This window comes from Armigeres subalbatus, chromosome 2 (assembly GCF_024139115.2).
Source record: "Armigeres subalbatus isolate Guangzhou_Male chromosome 2, GZ_Asu_2, whole genome shotgun sequence".
In the NCBI taxonomy this organism is placed as follows: Eukaryota; Metazoa; Arthropoda; class Insecta; order Diptera; family Culicidae; genus Armigeres; species Armigeres subalbatus.
Window position 1 is genome coordinate 63,760,729 of NC_085140.1, and position 16,994 is coordinate 63,777,722.

A 16,994-nucleotide genomic window follows, 5' to 3' on the forward strand; every position below is an offset into this window, starting at 1 on the left:
TTGGCCACCTTAGTGCCTTATTTGGCCAACTCTGAGAAATACATATTTTCCAAAAACGATCGTTCAATTTAAAACAGCAAAAAAGCATAAGGGATCTCCTGCTAGAGCTAATAAAATCCTCGGAAATGGTTTTACTTTTGGAGTTATACGAGAAACTGGCCAAATTAGGAACATGGCCAAAACTGGTACACTTACCCTACCGCAAAACAATTAATACGAAACATTATCAACGGATTTCTTTTTTTCCTTGTCATAAGACGAATTTGTACTATTCCATTCAATTCCTCAATTCCACTTATTGTACCTTTGACAGAAGAAACTGCGGTCGAAAAAGATTCGCCACCGCACCAAATGTGTCATGTACAAGACGCTTATAAGACCGGTTGTCCTCTACGGACATGAAACATAGACAATGCTCGAGGAGGACTTGCAAGCACTCGGAGTATTCGAAAGACGGGTGCTTAGGACCATCTTTGGCGGTGTGCAAGAAGACGGTGTGTGGCGGCGAAGAATGAACCATGAGCTCGCCTAACTCTACGGCGAACCCAGTATCCAGAAGGTAGCCAAAGCTGGAATGGCACGATGGGCAGGACATGTTGCAAGAATGCCGAACAGCAACCCTGCAAAGATGGTGTTCGCTTCCGATCCGGCAGGTACGAGACGGCGTAGAGCGCAGCGAGCGAGATGGGCAGACCAGGTGCAAAACGACTTGGCGAGCGTGGGGCGTATCCGAGGATGGAGAGATGCGGCCTCGAACAATGTATTGTGGCGTCAAATGGTTGATTCAGTGTTATCTGTTTAGATGTAAACTAAATAAATTAAAAATGATGAACCTTTGACAGATACGTATTTCAACCTCAACAGTAATGCCGTCTTCAGTGTCTCGTTCTTGACTCGACTGATTTGTGGCAATTTTGCACAGCATTGTTTGTGTAGATTATTGCAAATTATCACTGATATCACTGATATCAAGTAACACGGTGACTCCTTCCAGTTTCACAGTAGCCGGGCAACCAGTGGAGAATGTTGAAAGCTTCCAATATCTTGGTAGCCAAATGGCGTCAGACGGCGGTACCAAGATCGACATAGGCGCACGAATAAAGAAAGCAAGGGCTGCCTTTGCGAGTTTAAGAAATATCTGGAAAAACAGGCAGATAAGTGAACGCACCAAAATACGAATTTTCAACTCTAACGTGAAATCTGTGCTGTTATACGCTAGCGAAACATGGTGTGTATCAGTGGAGAACACTCAACGGCTGCAGCTGTTCATTAACAGATGCCTGCGGTATATGATTCGGGCCTGGTGGCCTCAACTGGATCTCAAACAACGAGCTCCATCGTCGTTGTCACCAGAGGCCGATAGCAACAGAAATTCGGGATCGGAAGTGGGGCTGGGTCGGCCACACTCTACGTAGGGGCGGAAACGAAATCTGTAAACAAGCATTAGACTGGAACCCAGCGGGACATCGCAGCAGAGGCAGACCCAGAGGCTCATGGCGGCGAAGCCTCAATAAAAAAAATAAAAGAAGTCGACCGAAATCTAACCTGGCAACAGGTTAAAGCGATAGCCGGGCAACGCTCAGGATGGAGATCTTTCAAGTCGGCCCTTTGCACCACCGGAGGTGTACAGGACCCATAAGTAAGTAAGTAAGATATCAAGTTGATAACACATTTTGTTATACATGTTATTTACTCAAAATAACTTATTTAGTTATCATTTAGTTATCAGCCATCACTGTTTTATCGACCAAAATAGTTAAATCTTCTTTTCCGATTTCATTACGCATTGAAAAAAAATATTGGCATTCATTGAGATTTGAACTCGAATCGAGTGATTGTACGGCGTCGTCTCTTGGTACTCATCCAATTACGCTTTCTTGAGGAGCAGAAGAGAAGAGCACTGCGCTTTCTACAATCTTGCATTTACTGAAGACTATTTAAAATCAACTCATGATGTCATGACCATTATATGTAAATAAATGTCGGCTGGACAGAGTGCAAAACAGAATAACTTGTTAATAACAAACTTTATTATCCAGTAATATTGATAACTAGAATTGAATTACCAGTCAACATAACAAAAATGTTAACCGAATTTAATTCAAAATAACAAACCGGCGATCAAATAGCACAAATACAGTTCATCGTACTTTTATTGAATACTTTCAGTTGTTAACAAATAAATAAATATATAAATACAAGGCAATCGATCCCGACCTTGCTCAGGTTAGTTTATCGCACTAACTGTAAATCATTAGGTTGCTAGCAACAACTTTGTAATTTCGCAGTGAAACGTTCTATGTTTTCATACGCATTATAAACACTACTGATCCCTGGAAGAATAATCCATGAAAAAAAGTTGCTATTTGGAGAATATCCTTTTGCTAGTTAAATCGAGACAATAGAAACCTCAACTCATTCTTACTTATGTACAGTCGAACCTCCAGGAGTCGATGTTCTATGACTAGATATCGACTCATGGAAGCAAATTTTTCCATACTAAAAATTGTTTTATGGGTTACTGTGATGAAATGATTTTCTTTTCCATATATCGATCAGTACTGAGATTTTCATTTTCATTGAGAGAGGTCACGCGATATTTACATTTTATTCTCTCCCGCTTTCATAGAAAACATAAATAAATGAAAGGAATTCTGCCAAATTTTCACGGATTTTTATTTCATGAAAGCGCATCAAACTAGTGTAAACAAGCTGTTTCTCCTCCAATAATGTTACTTCTAACTCGAAAATCAAAAACAATACAATCATTTTATCGATTAGTCATCGTTATTTGCACAAATCTATTGAAACTATTTAGAAATTAAGATTTCAAAACAAAGCAACATTCCCATCATGACTGCTTGTAATGTGACAGGTGACCGGGAGACGACTACATTTTCATTTAGTCTCTTGAAAATGAAAATGCAACTGTTTTCGCTTTCACATGCAGCCACGAAAACTTCCAGTACTGATCTCGATATTCCCATGAGTTGGCCGTCCCTTAACTATCGACTCATGGAAGTATGATTGTATTTTGCGTTTAAACCTAGGTTCTGTTAATAGTTGAGAATTTTGCAGCGCCGCACTCTAGATCGACTTCATTGCGAGCATGATTGTTTTCTCCAAATCACACCAGATCGTTGCAATTTCTTGATTATCCGGCATTCCCAGTAAAATTTTCCGCTTCCTCATATATATGAACACTGCGGATCCCAAGACGAATTATATTGCCTCATGCAAACTCATTTTTATATATAGACGTTGTCATACAAAGTAGGCGGTTAGTCAAGAGTGTTCACCATTCCTGAATGAGCACATTCTCTTGGTTCTAGTCTTGGATCATATGTTCCGGGAGTTGCAAGGCCATGTTAAGTACTAATTTGTAGTTGAATTGGTTCTCAGATGCATACATATTTCATTATTCAACGACACCTGAAATAAAAGTTAAGTTATTAGGCATAGTATAAAACAAATAAGAAAACTTGAACTCTTGCGTAAATTGCTTTGTTAGAAGAGAAAAAAAATCAATAGATATCGTTGGTAACGATGAAAATAATCGTCTGCTTGAACGAAAATTTCAGTTCAGTGTTTGGAAACAGTTCTTGTAACATTTTTACAACATCCACCATTAAAGGAAAAATCGCAGTTTTTTTTGGTAGAGTTTTACCTCGTGTTGAACATATTGGGATGACCATTCACCCTAAAATATGTCCCAAGGGAAGATGTTTCCATAAATTAGTTTGTTTACAAGAATAGAATGCTTAGCACGATACCTGAACGACGCGAGATTTTGAAGAAAATGGAAAATTTGTATTGATAATAAAATTTGTTATCATTTAGTTATCAGTTAATCACATGATTCATAACTAAATATCCAAATGATAATAAGGATAATTTAGCGTGTTATCAATTTAATATCATTTCAGTTATCTGCCTTTGCTCGGAAATATACACAAACAGTACTTCCAAAATATAATAGAACACAGTGGATACGTAACATTTACTTTATTATATTGCACTTTGAAAGAGTATTCGCAACCGGTTATAAATCTGTGGTTGGAGAAACGTACTTGAGTTGATGATGCAAAATCGCAGTACTTTAAATATTTGGCGAAAAATCATTTTGCATGAGATGTTTTTATTCAGTCTGCGTTCCAAAGACTCTCTCGAGTTCCTTTGAAATACGCAGAGGGTTACGGCAAGGTATAGTTTTTCCTGCCTGCTATTCAACATAGATTTTGAGGAGCAAATGTGAAAGACAGTTGGTCGGTGTTATGTGAAACCGTACCAAATGCAATTTTAACTGACTTGTCAAAATGCAACATAAATACTTTACTACTTTGTCCTTCCTTTTTAAACCAACGACCTGTTGATGCAAACGACTTTTTTGGTCATATTACCAGTTCGATCGTTTGTGGTATGTCGATCTTGGACAAATGATATTTTCGCCAAATCGTTTTCGACTTAAAAATCGTTTCGGCTAGATGGCTTTTGGATTTCCGAAAATATTCCTAGAATTTTTCAGTGGATATTTCGAAGAATTTTCTGTAGAAATGTTTGACACAGACTCAATCGAATATTATTCGAACAAAATAAAACCAATCGTAACACAACTTCCACCAAGGCACATAATTTATCATGGATCCGAGATGAAGAATATAAATAAAGAAAACCCGTTGGAGGTTGAAACTTCCATAATCGACATGAAACATGGACTTCAAAGAAGACTGATGGGAGAGCTTTCAGAGTACTTGAACGTAATTTTTCATTTATTTAGTCTACATCTATACAGATAACACTGAATCAACAATTTGACGCCACAATACACGGTTCGAGGCCGCATCTCTCCATCCTCGAATACGCCCCACGCTCGCCAAGTCGTTCTGCACCTGGTCTGCCCATCTCGCTCGCTGCGCTCCACGTCGTCTCGTACCTGCCGGATCGGAAGCGAACACCATCTTTGCAGGGTTGCTGTCCGGCATTCTTGCAACATGCCCTGCCCATCGTACCCTTCCGGCTTTAGCTACCTTCTGGATACTGGGTTCGCCGTAGAGCTGGGCGAGCTCATGGTTCATCCTTCGCCGCCACACACCGTCTTCTTGTACACCGCCAAAGATGGTCCTAAGCACCCGTCTCTCGAATACTCCGAGTGCTTGCAAGTCCTCCTCGAGCATTGTCCATGTTTCATGTCCGTAGAGGACTACCGGTCTTATTAACGTCTTGTACATGACACATTTGGTGCGGTGGCGAATCTTTTCGACCGCAGTTTCTTCTGGAGCCCGTAGTAGGCCCGACTTCCACAGATGATGCGCCTTCGTATTTCACGACTAACGTTGTTGTCAGCCGTTAGCAAGGATCCGAGGTAGACGAATTCCTCGACCACCTCGAAGGTATCCCCGTCTATCGTAACACTGCTTCCCAGGCGGACCCTGTCGCGCTCGGTTCCACCCACAAGCATGTACTTTGTCTTTGACGCATTCACTACCAGTCCAACTTTTGTTGCTTCACGTTTCAGGCGGGTGTACAGTTCTGCCACCTTTGCAAATGTTCGGCCGACAATGTCCATGTCATCCGCGAAGCAAATAAATTGACTGGATCTGTTGAAAATCGTTCCCCGGCTGTTACACCCGGCTCTCCGCATGACACCTTCTAGCGCAATGTTGAACAACAGGCACGAAAGTCCATCACCTTGTCTTAGTCCCCGGCGCGATTCGAACGAACTGGAGTGTTCGCCCGAGATCTTCACACAGTTTTGCACACCATCCACCGTTGCTTTGATCAGTCTGGTAAGCTTTCCAAGGAAGCTGTTCTCGTCCATAATTTTCCATAGCTCTACGCGGTCTATACTGTCGTATGCCGCCTTAAAATCAACGAACAGATGGTGCGTTGGGACCTGGTATTCACGGCATTTTTGAAGGATTTGCCGTACAGTAAAGATCTGGTCCGTTGTCGAGCGGCCGTCAACGAAGCCGGCTTGATAACTTCCCACGAACTCGTTCACTAATGGTGACAGACGACGGAAGATGATCTGGGATATCACTTTGTAGGCGGCATTAAGGATGGTGATCGCTCGAAAGTTCTCACACTCCAGTTTGTCACCTTTCTTGTAGATGGGGCATATAACCCTTCCTTCCACTCCTCCGGTAGCTGTTCGTTTTCCCAGATTCTGACTATCAGTTTGTGCAGGCAAGTGGCCAGCTTTTCCGGGCCCATCTTGATGAGCTCAGCTCCGATACCATCCTTACCAGCTGCTTTATTGGTCTTTAGCTGTTGAATGGCATCCTTAACTTCCCTCAAGGTGGGGCTGGTTGGCTTCCATCGTCCGCTGAACTGACGTAGTCATCTCCTCCGCTGCCTTGACTTTCATTGCCTGTACTCTCAGCGCCATTCAGATGTTCCTCGTAGTGCTGCTTCCACCTTTCGATCACCACACGTTCGTCCGTCAAGATGCTCCCATCCTTATCCCGGCACATTTCGGCTCGCGGCACGAAGCCTTTGCGGGATGCGTTGAGCTTCTGATAGAACTTGCGTGTATCTTGAGAACGGCACAGCTGTTCCATCTCCTCGCACTCCGCTTCTTCCAGGCGGCGTTTCTTCTCCTGAAAAAGGCGGGTCTGCTGTCTCCGCTTCCGTCTATAACGTTCCACGTTCTGCCGGGTACCTTGCTGCAGCGCGACCGCCCGCGCTGCGTCCTTCTCCTCCAGAATCTGTCTGCACTCTTCGTCGAACCAATCGTTCCTTCGACTTCGACCCATATACCCGACGTAGTTCTCCGCTGCGTCGTTAATGGCTGCTTTGACTGTATTCCAGCAGTCCTCAAGAGGGGCCCCATCGAGCCCTTGAACGTAAGGTGCTGCCAAAGATACTCGGCGGTAAACAGAAGAACTGCATCTTGCGGCGTCGAATGAATCACGAGCTGTACCAGGTGTATAAAGGGATGAATATCGTTTAGCTTATAGAACCCGACTAACAACAGTGGGCTGGACACGTTGTTCGTGTGCCGGAAGAGCGTTTATTGAAGATAATATTCAGTAGAGAACCCAGAAGAGGTCGTAAGTTTCTTGGAAGGCCGCACTCATGATGACTTTTTACAGTTGATAAGGACCTGAGGGCGCTGACCGTTCAGGGCGACTGGAAACGATTGACTCAGGATCAGTGATGGGAAATGTCATTTCGATGTCATGGGACCTATTTGTTAATAACTTTTTTCACAAGTTATTTACAATTGTGTTATTTATATAATTAAAATCAATTGAGAGGACTTATATTTGAACAAAAGTTAAGGTCACTCCTGACGGAATCCAAGTTTCAAAGTGCTCGCGTTTTCGGGGGCACACCACTCGATACGGAGGCGGCGCACAACTGTCATTTTTGTTGATTTAGCTTTGCTGCGTTGCAGCATGCGTGAAATAATAAAAATGACAGTTGTGCGTTGCTTCCGTATCGAGTGGTGTGCCCCCGAAAACGCGAGCACTTTGAAACTTGGATTCCGTCAGGAGTGTCCTTAATTAAATAAAATTGAAACAAGTAAAAAATCATACGAAGAATGTTCTTGAAAAAAAAACTTCAATAATAACAAACACTGAAGAAGTTTCCAAGTAGGAAACGAAATACGTATCTGGTTGTACATAAAAAGTGAATAGTGGAAGTAAATGGAAGAATAATAGTCTTTTAAAATTTTCGTGTTAATTTGTTTGTAGAAAAGTATGTATTTGTTCATAGTTCAAAGTAAAGGTGTCTATCTAGTTTGGTATTCTGCACAAAACATCGTGTTTCGATAGCAAATGAACGACAGATGTCAGAATAACAGTACATATCTGCTTTCTGTCAAAATATATGTGGGGGTGCCCACAACCGAACCACCTCCCCTATCTTCCAAACTTGGACGTACATTACCACGATAGCATCAGAGGCGAAAGTGCAGATTAAATCAGTTCCGTTTGGGTACAGCGGATATGAAGATTTTTATGCAGAAGTGGATTTGAAGGCGAACGGAGGGCAATTCGCAAGTCCTTCTTACTACCAAGCTTCTGTATGAAGAGGAAGGGAAAAGTATCAGCGTGGAAACTGATATTTCTCCACTGACAAAAGGAAGGGGTGTGATTTGCTCATATACCGTCGCGTGCAGACTGTCGATGAATACTGGCTCTAAGTTTCAGAAGCCAAAAACAGAATAACAAAACATGATATGAATTTGATTGATATAAGAGATATAAGAACAGGCAACAATATCTAAAATTTGCACCGAAATATCATTTGAATATCAAGATATGCTATGGATAAGAACAAACTAATTTCACATAATATTGATCACTTCTTACAAATAGCATAACTTCATCTCCTTATGATATTTTAGTGCAAAATATTGATATTGTCGTCTGATCTTTTATCTCTTACATATATATCAATCTTGTCCATATCTCATTTTGCTATCTAATCAACATTTGATATTATTTAGCTATTTTCGTCTACCCGGGATGACACAATGACATCAACATCTAGTATCCCAAAAAAAACATTGTCTCTAGTAGAAATACTAGAATAAGAGATCGGCGAAGACGCCATCTTGTTTCCAATTGAACCGTCAAAAGAGGTTCCATTTCAAATTGTTTACTTTTTACATCCATACACGGAAGAAAAAAAAACCCAAAATTGAGTATTTTTAAACTTACTTTTGAGTTATTTTTTCTCTTCTCTTTCATCCACTCTTTCTTTTGTTGTCAAAAACAAAAGAGCCAAACAATCCAACGACGCCAGTTCAATACGGGAAGCCAATTTTGAGTTTTATTACCTGAGGTCGAAATTGAGTGAATTAAACTTACATTTGGGTAAATAAATTTTCCGTTGGGTACTTTTTTAACATGGGAGTAAAGGCAAACTACTTCGACCCCATTTACTCAATTTTGGCTTCCCGTACGGATGTTCGAGGTTGGGTGAATTAAACTCACTATTGGGTAGTTTATTTCTTCCGAGTAAGAAGCAAGCAAATAGTTCAAGTGCCGCCAGTATCATTTTTACGATTTCATGCATTTTCATAAGTTGCCATTTCGACAGTTTTTCACTCCGCCGGTCTCTGGTTATAGGGTTGCTAGTCTCTATAGGCAAACAAGCGAGAAAGAAGCGTTTTATCACAGATTGTAAGTTGGGGCTGCTTCTCCGATTCTGTTTTTCGCATTTATATCAGGTTGCGATACGCTTGGTCGTGGCTTGTAACGATTGAGCGATTTTAATTAATTTCAAATACATATAATTTATGTGCATTCTAAGTTTGCTATTTTTCTTTCAATTCGTTTCTGGTTCTTTCCATTGACTAACGTACGTTCTCTCGATTTTATTTTCAATTATCAATCAGTTGTTGTTTACATAGCTAATTTCTTCGGCCACTGCAAGGCCGTTTTATGACGATTTACCCTTAAAGGTTATTATCAATTCGGTATTTTTCCTTCTGGATAATTGGTTTCACATATTTAGTAAATAATATTCGAAATGAAATGAAATGAATGATGAATGAATATTTCCAAACCCAAGCAATGTTTTTTTTAATGAAATTGATTGAATATGAAAATGGTATTTCTAGACTGAGAAAAAACAATTAAAGCTTATTCATTTAGAATTTCATTTCAAAATTATTTATAGATTATTATCAGCAATGGGTTGATTAATCTACTATGTTGCAAATATGGGACCAAAGAGAAATTCTTCTATATGATTTGTCGATAAATGTTTCTGTTTCGTTTTTTTGGTGTATTTTCTTGTTTTACAGTTTTTTTTCAGCTGTTTTAGCAAAAATTTATTCAACTAAAAAGATGACCAATCGCTCAAAAAATGTTTGGGGTATAAATAAAAATCTAAAATAAATAACCGATGGATTCCTCTCATATTTGATAAAACAAATAATTACAAAACGAGAATGGAAAAGCCACTAAATAGACAACGAGTAAAAGCAACACTTTACATGAAAAGAAGAAGAAGGTTCAAAACTATACTCTTTCTTCTATTCGTATCTGATATGGTTTACTTAAACAAAATAAAAAACTTATGACTAGAATAAAAACAAACATATTTTCTTTCGTTTCTTCTAGGTTGTTTTGATATTTCTGATAGATTTTCTTTGGTTGATTTTTGTTTCGATTACTATCCGACCAATTTATGACTCTACATTATTTTTTTTTGGTTTCGAATGCTGATTTAACGATCCCTATCTACCATTACTTCTTCTTATAGCATCAATAAATTTCGTTGAGTGTCTAAATTTTGACAAAGTCAATTTCTTCTTCTTTTCCCTTCCTGTTCTCGCACGGCCTGGGAACAGTTTAGAACTCCGTCACGGCGGATGCCGTTCTCCAGTCGCTGTCGACCACGGTCAAGTCGGCACACGTCTGCGAGTGACCTAAATGGTTTTCGGCCAAACAGCAGTACTTGCCCGAGTCACCTAAAAAGTTGTGTTGTTAGTTTCAATGGAACTTAATACTCGAGGTGCAGCCAATTTGGATAATTAAAAGAATATGAAGAGACAAGTATTCAATTTTTATACAACATCTTTAGAATATTATACTTTGAACTTGCATATTACGTATAATAAGTGCACCTTAGTAAAATTTGGTTAAATTTACTTCTAATCATCCAGACCAACCCTTTGCACCCTGCATTCAAATCTATTTGTTAATCAAACCTTCGTAGGCAACTGGAAGCGAGAGGCGACACAACCCATTTCGGTATTCCGGGTAGTATCGTTGGCCGCTCTCGTCAATCGGTACGTTGTTCTTGGTCCAGCGAATCGCAGGTGTAGCATCGCACGTGACGATGCACTCGAAACGCGCCGGCTGTCCACTGACGACGGCAATGTCCTTCAGAGGCTGCAATACAAAATCATTGACATCATTGCGCTGAACAGTTTGGAACCTTTCGATGAACTTACGGCAACGAATAGAGGCTGCTTGGTGGCAATGGCCGGTTCCTGTGGGTGGTGCTTGGGAGTGCTAGTGGCGGAGCGGTTGAATCCCTGGACCGGGGTCGAGAGTTGCTGCGGTTGCTGGTCTGTTGGCGCAAAAGAAGAATGTTCCGAGCGGGAACTTTAGTTTCGTCTCGAGCGAATATCTCTACCAGAGATGCAGTGACTACAAACTGCGCAGGCGGTTTTGGTGAAGCAAATGCGACGGCTGGTTGACATGCTGGGCAATGTTGTATGCGATGCGATGCGGCGAAGCTGTGAAGCGATCACACGGATGCACTTTTATGTGGAGTATTTGACAAGCGTTCATGGACAGTACTTACCGGATACGTGGAGGGTTGCTGGAATATTAGTACTTGATGCACACAATTAGACATTCTTTCACGCACTCTTGTGGTAGATGCTTAACCTTAAGTTTTTTTTAATTCACAGATTCAAGCAAACAATCAAAAACACACACAAAACAAATTGCGAATGATATTACTGTTCTTTAATATCGTTAAATGAGGTTTGAGTATCGGATTAGTACCTTTTGGAAGATTTTGTTTCCTTGTTTGCAATTAAGACCTATTTTTACATCCTATTCGTGGATCCATTATGCTAAGCTCAAATTATCTGAGCCCATGCAAAATTCGCTTATTTTTAGGGTGGTTCGTATTATTATTTTGTGTTGGGTGTTTTTCTGATAAAGAGTTGCGACTTCAAGCGTCAGTATTTTGAAGTTGAAAAAAATTAAAAAAATCTTTTTTATTCGACATGTTTCATTGTCGCTGAACAGTATTATGAGTCTTACTATGAAACGGAATAACCGAATTGGACAATTCTCCTATGTTCGGAGAATTCTTTCATTTCTAAGCAAGTCCTTGAAATGACTTTTTAGTTTTTCGTGACACCTTAGTCAAACATAGAGTTTAAAAATCATACTTCAATATTTACTCTTTTGAGATGACGGAAATATTCCGAATTCATCACAGATACTATTTCCGGCAAATTACATTTATGATCCCAGAAATTCACATAGCTTGAAATTTGCTCAACCTTCTGTAGACTTTCAACCCCGAGAATCGCATTAACGTACAAAAACATTTTCTACCAACCAACCAAACAACCACCCACGAGCCACGACTGTGAAAATTCCCCATAAATCGCGACGGGTGAACGGTCGTCAGTGCGTGAAATTTGCGTTCTGTCATGATTGTCCCCCCATCCAAGGGCCCTACCAGAGGGAAAATCTCTCCCGCAAGTTGCAGTTTGCGATAATTTAGTGATGTTGCATTCTATGGACCGTTACGTCGCATCACGATGTTCTCGTTCGGACTACTTGCACAGCCAGCCAGCGTAAGGGTGGCAGAATAGTGTGATGAAAATTCTGCAACCATCTCTCAAGTGGAGACTATGGGTTGTGACGAGAAGCGGGTGGGAACGAAGATGTTACGCGATTTTTATTACAATCGCTCACTTGGCATATGTGTATTACATAAATTCATCCATCACCGGCCGGTTGACGGTTGTTCTAACTTTAGGCACAGTATGTCAAAGAAAAAAGGAAAGAAAGCTATTGAAGCATAAGTTTGGAAATAAGTTGAGGAAATCAAAACGCCTATACATATTTCACTGGGCTTGTGATGGAAACGACAAAGTAAAGAATAAAGTGACAATGATCAGATACAATCAGAAAAAATGTTTCAGTAATTAAATTTATCATGGAACATCAGAAGAATTTTATTGGATATTCAGATATTGAGAAGATTTTAACGAAAAAATTAAATAAAAACACTTCTTGAGGAAATTTAAGAAAAAAACCCACCCGTGTAAAAAAAGAATCGGGTGTACTCTATTATTAACAGTGTTTTGTTCCTCCAGAAAATAATTTTAGTGGGCACACAAAATTAGAACAACTTTTCCCAATAATGACCAAATGCTATCATTTTTTCACAGCACAAATCCATAAATATGCTAAATGATCTTCACTGATACAAATGCCATCATTCCACCACAATTTCAGGATATTTGAATTTTGAGTTGTTGCCTCAATTCGAGGAGACTTCATCCCTCATTAGGCATCCTTATAAAAATTTGTCAAGAAAATATAATTTGTTCTCAAGCGGCTTTTTTGAAGATTTTGACAGATGTAATGAAGAGTTTGCTCTAAACAAATATTTATTGAGTAGATATCATAGAAAGGCGATAAAGTCTCCCCAATTTTGAAGATTGCATGCGCTGTCGAATTCCATAGCAAAAATCGTTTATGAATACGCACATCAAGTCGGAAAATCTGCGTATTTTGAAGTACAAATATTTTAAAATTCAGAGATCATGGTCCTCATTACAAGTAGGAGGTCGAGCGTTCAATCCCAGGCTCGTTGTACATGAATCTTCATAATTTTTGTATCGTTTTCTACCAAAACGATCCTACTGTTCCTGTCGCACTAAAAATTCCAAAAACATCCGTGGCACCTATGGCAAATCGTTAGAGTTCTCTGCCTCGTTCTTAAGTAGGCAGCTAATCCAATGATCGTAATTTTCACTTATTCTCACGAGAAGAGAATGCTCATTCACGCAGATGTTAATAATTTTCAGGAAAGAAAAACAGAGTGATAACCATATTTCGATCACTTCCAGTGGCGTAAACATTTGATTTGCTTGCAGACTACTCATAGTTTTGAGTTTCCTGCTTTTTACTGATATTGAGTAAAATTTCCGTGGGGTTAGAAGAGAGGGCAATAATTTTACTTAGTCACTGAGTAGATAAAAGTTACCGAGTACGATTTTAATTTTTCTTCTGAGCTCGTTATAAGAGAAAAGAGTGGTGAGTGATAGATGTTTTGCGCCACAAATTACGAAAAAAAATATTCTCCTTCGACCCTTTTTGATTGCTTGATTTCGTCTCATCGAACTTGCAATTGAAATTGGAAGTCACTATTTGGTCCCTTTTTCTGCAACTGAAAGTTACTACATGGTCCCTTTTTTGTCAGCTTTGGTCACTAAAGTCACTATTTTGAGTGGCTTCGGTCGCTACCAGCCCTGTGAAAGACATTTAATCGGATGCCGTTTCATCGAAGGACATTTGGTCGAAGGGACACTAGGTCGAAATTAGACTTTCGAAGGTTCACTATTGTAGGAAGTGAATTTTAAGTGAAATAAAGACTATCAATGGAAAGAATAAAATAACCTACGCTGTGTTTCATCTTTGTCCAAATGTCCATTCGACCAAATGCCTGTTGGACCAAATGTCCCTTTGACTAAATTTTCTTTTCGAAGAAATGTCATTAGACCAAACGTTTTTCGATGAAATGCCCCAAAGCCCTTACGACTCTAATTCTTAAGACATCTCATCGAATGACATTTGATCGAAAGGATATTGCGCTCAAAGGATATTTGGTCAAATGGACATTTGGTCCATTCGTGAAATGTTTTAAAAATGGTTGAGTTTTACGCCTACCTATGTGTGGATAGTAAGTGTAAGAATAAGCGTCCATAAAAAGAATAAGAAAAATGGATTCCATTTACCAGAAATGGACGTTATGGCCGAAATGGTTATTAAGCTGAAAACGGTTTGGAGAAATTGTCATTTGGCCGAAGAGAACACACGGCTGAATATGTTGTTCATACGACATTCGTTTGGCCGTACAGGTCATTTGGCCGAAATGTTCGTTAGGCAGAAAAGGCCATTTTCCAAAAATGTCGTTTGGCCGAACAGTTCATTCGGTTGAAAATTTTTTTGGCCAATTAGGTCATTTGGTCGAAAATGTCGTACCAAGTCCCAGAAGCTGCTCTGCACAATCTGTCTTTCCAAGAATTTTATTTTATCTTTATTTGACACGCGAAACATAAAGTCATTCAGTTCGACAAACTTTTCCACCAACTTACAAAACGTGAGAAATTGACAAAAAAATTGACTGATGTTTTCTGTTGTAATTTCAGTATTATGCAAATGTACTTCTGAACTAAAATCTAGAAACTAAAGGTTCGGAAGGATTTGAAAGGCTTTCAGGATTTTTCTTTGAAAAACTGAGTAGCTCCGTTCAGGAGACATGGAAGCCCCCTTGAAGCTGCTCGCAAGTCTTTTTTCTATAGGATCGAAATCCTCCGGAGGCCTCGTTTCAATAGATTAGGAAACCTCCTTTTAAGCGGCGAGGAAGCCACATTTTAAGAGGCTCAGGGGCCCCCTTCCCAGCGGCTTGGAAGCCTCCTTTCCCTCCCTACGGAAGCCTTCTTTCAATAGGTTCTAAAGCCTTCTTTCAAGAGGCACGGCTGCCTCCTTACGAGACGCATAGAAGCCTTCTTTCAAGAGGCTCTAAAGCATCCCTCCGAGAGAGACGAAAGCCATTTTCAAGAGGTTCTGAAACCTCCTTCCAAGAGGCTTGGAAGCATCCTTTGAAGAAAGTCGAAAGCCTTCTTTCAAGAGGTTCTAAAGACTCCTTTCAAAAAGCTTGGGAGCCTGCTTCGAGAGTCTCGGAAGCCTTCTTATAAGCGGCTCGGAAGCTTGATGCATAAACTTACTTTAAATTGGAAATTTTCACCGAATAACAAACATTTCAAACAACTCTGGATAGGTACCTCAATGAATGCAAAAGTTAGAAGGAGTTGAGAAATGCTGGTCTCGTAGCTTGGTATGGATGCTTCGATGAGCAGATTGATTAGTGCACGATCGATCATTCAGTCTCTTGGTATAAAACCAAGTCCGGGAGGAAGTGAGAGACAAAAAAACGATTTCTGTTTCAATGAGTAGATCGATGATGCGTGATCGATCATGCTATCGCTTGGTAAATAAGCCAGTTCGGGAAGAACGTGGAGTGGAAAAAGGATTTTGTCTTGGTTTGTGTTATCTTGGAATAGAAAAGGGCTAATGTTATGCATTAGAAATGTGTTATCTTCATTGAAGTTGTCATCGGTAAAAAGAAGTTTCATACAATGTATTGGTCTTCTTTATTTGAAAATAAAGCCATAGCGTTGTGAGGCAGAAGATTTCAGTCCATTACCAAGATTACTTCACAACAACAAAGTTGCATGAATATGTCAAAAATGTTAGAACTGTGAACAATGTTTTATTAACATTGCAATGCAATACGTGTCTGGCATTTGGAAACAAACAACCAAAGAATGCTGCACTGAATGTTGCACACATGGAGCAAAAACATTAAGTTGCAATTAATTTACCAATGCGCCTTTCAAAATTAAATTGTTTGATTGAATTGCGTCACAGAAAAGTTGAGAAAATTTTCATGTTTCATTTAGCTTTGCTTAATGTTTCGATAACTCATAAATTCATTTCAATGATGGTGCAATCAAGTAACAGAAAACTCGTGTACGAAACTTCAGTACCTTTCGATGTATTGAATGGTGCTGTGGTAGAGTGAAAGACTATCAATTACAAAATCCGTCTGTCGAATCCAGTTATATATTTTTGTTTTATTTTTTTAATGCTGTATAATTTTGCAGCATTATTGCAATTTTATTGCCAGTCATGGTTTTTTCCATAGGATCCACCCCTTGCGCTTTGTAAATTGCAAGAGAGTTATATTCAAAGGCGCGTAATCAAAGATTGTTTTTTCTGGACAGTTGCAACACAGTTAAATATTCAGTAGTGACACAAGTTGTGCTGCTTGGGATATGTGCTACTCGGGTTTCCAGTGACACTCACGGAAGTGTAGAGAACTCGTCGGTTTTTTAACAGGGTGTGTCTAACTAATTTTGCTTTCATAATACTAAACCGGTTGTGAGTAAGTGGCATAGTTATTGGTCTTGAATTGAAGAAACTTCAAAACATTTACAGAGAGTATCCCAAGTAGCACACATGTCCCACATAGATTACTGCAACAGATATGCGACTAGATTTGGTCACTATCAAGTTGCTGCAACCATTTTAGTCTGACTTGTGCTGCTCGGGATAGCTTTTTAGTCCCTGGAAATGGTGAGCTGTGGATATTTCTTGTTTCTCCGTCAATCACGAGTAGAAATGACGATGTGTCCAGTTAATCAAGCTGTGTTTACTAAGCTAAGTCTAAGACTTGTTCAGTGATCGAAATTTATGGTCATATGA

At 39.7% G+C, this 16,994-nt stretch overlaps 1 protein-coding gene across 8 annotated transcripts in view; it reads right to left on the minus strand.

Annotated features, from left to right (window-relative positions):
- The window catches only part of LOC134208759 (muscle M-line assembly protein unc-89), a 292,998-nt gene that overhangs the window by 66,045 nt on the left and 209,959 nt on the right, over positions 1-16,994 (minus strand). For 7 of the 8 annotated variants that reach the window (XM_062684661.1, XM_062684665.1, XM_062684663.1 and 4 more), the window contains 3 exons: positions 10,919-11,037; positions 10,673-10,856; positions 9,317-10,432 (listed from right to left, as the gene is read on the minus strand). The exons of the other annotated variant lie outside the window; for it this stretch is intronic. In XM_062684661.1, the coding sequence (XP_062540645.1) occupies positions 10,314-10,432; positions 10,673-10,856; positions 10,919-11,037 (422 nt within the window). In that variant the 3' untranslated portion in view covers positions 9,317-10,313. Of the gene's footprint in view, positions 1-9,316; positions 10,433-10,672; positions 10,857-10,918; positions 11,038-16,994 lie in introns of those variants that run through there. 8 annotated transcript variants of the gene reach the window in all.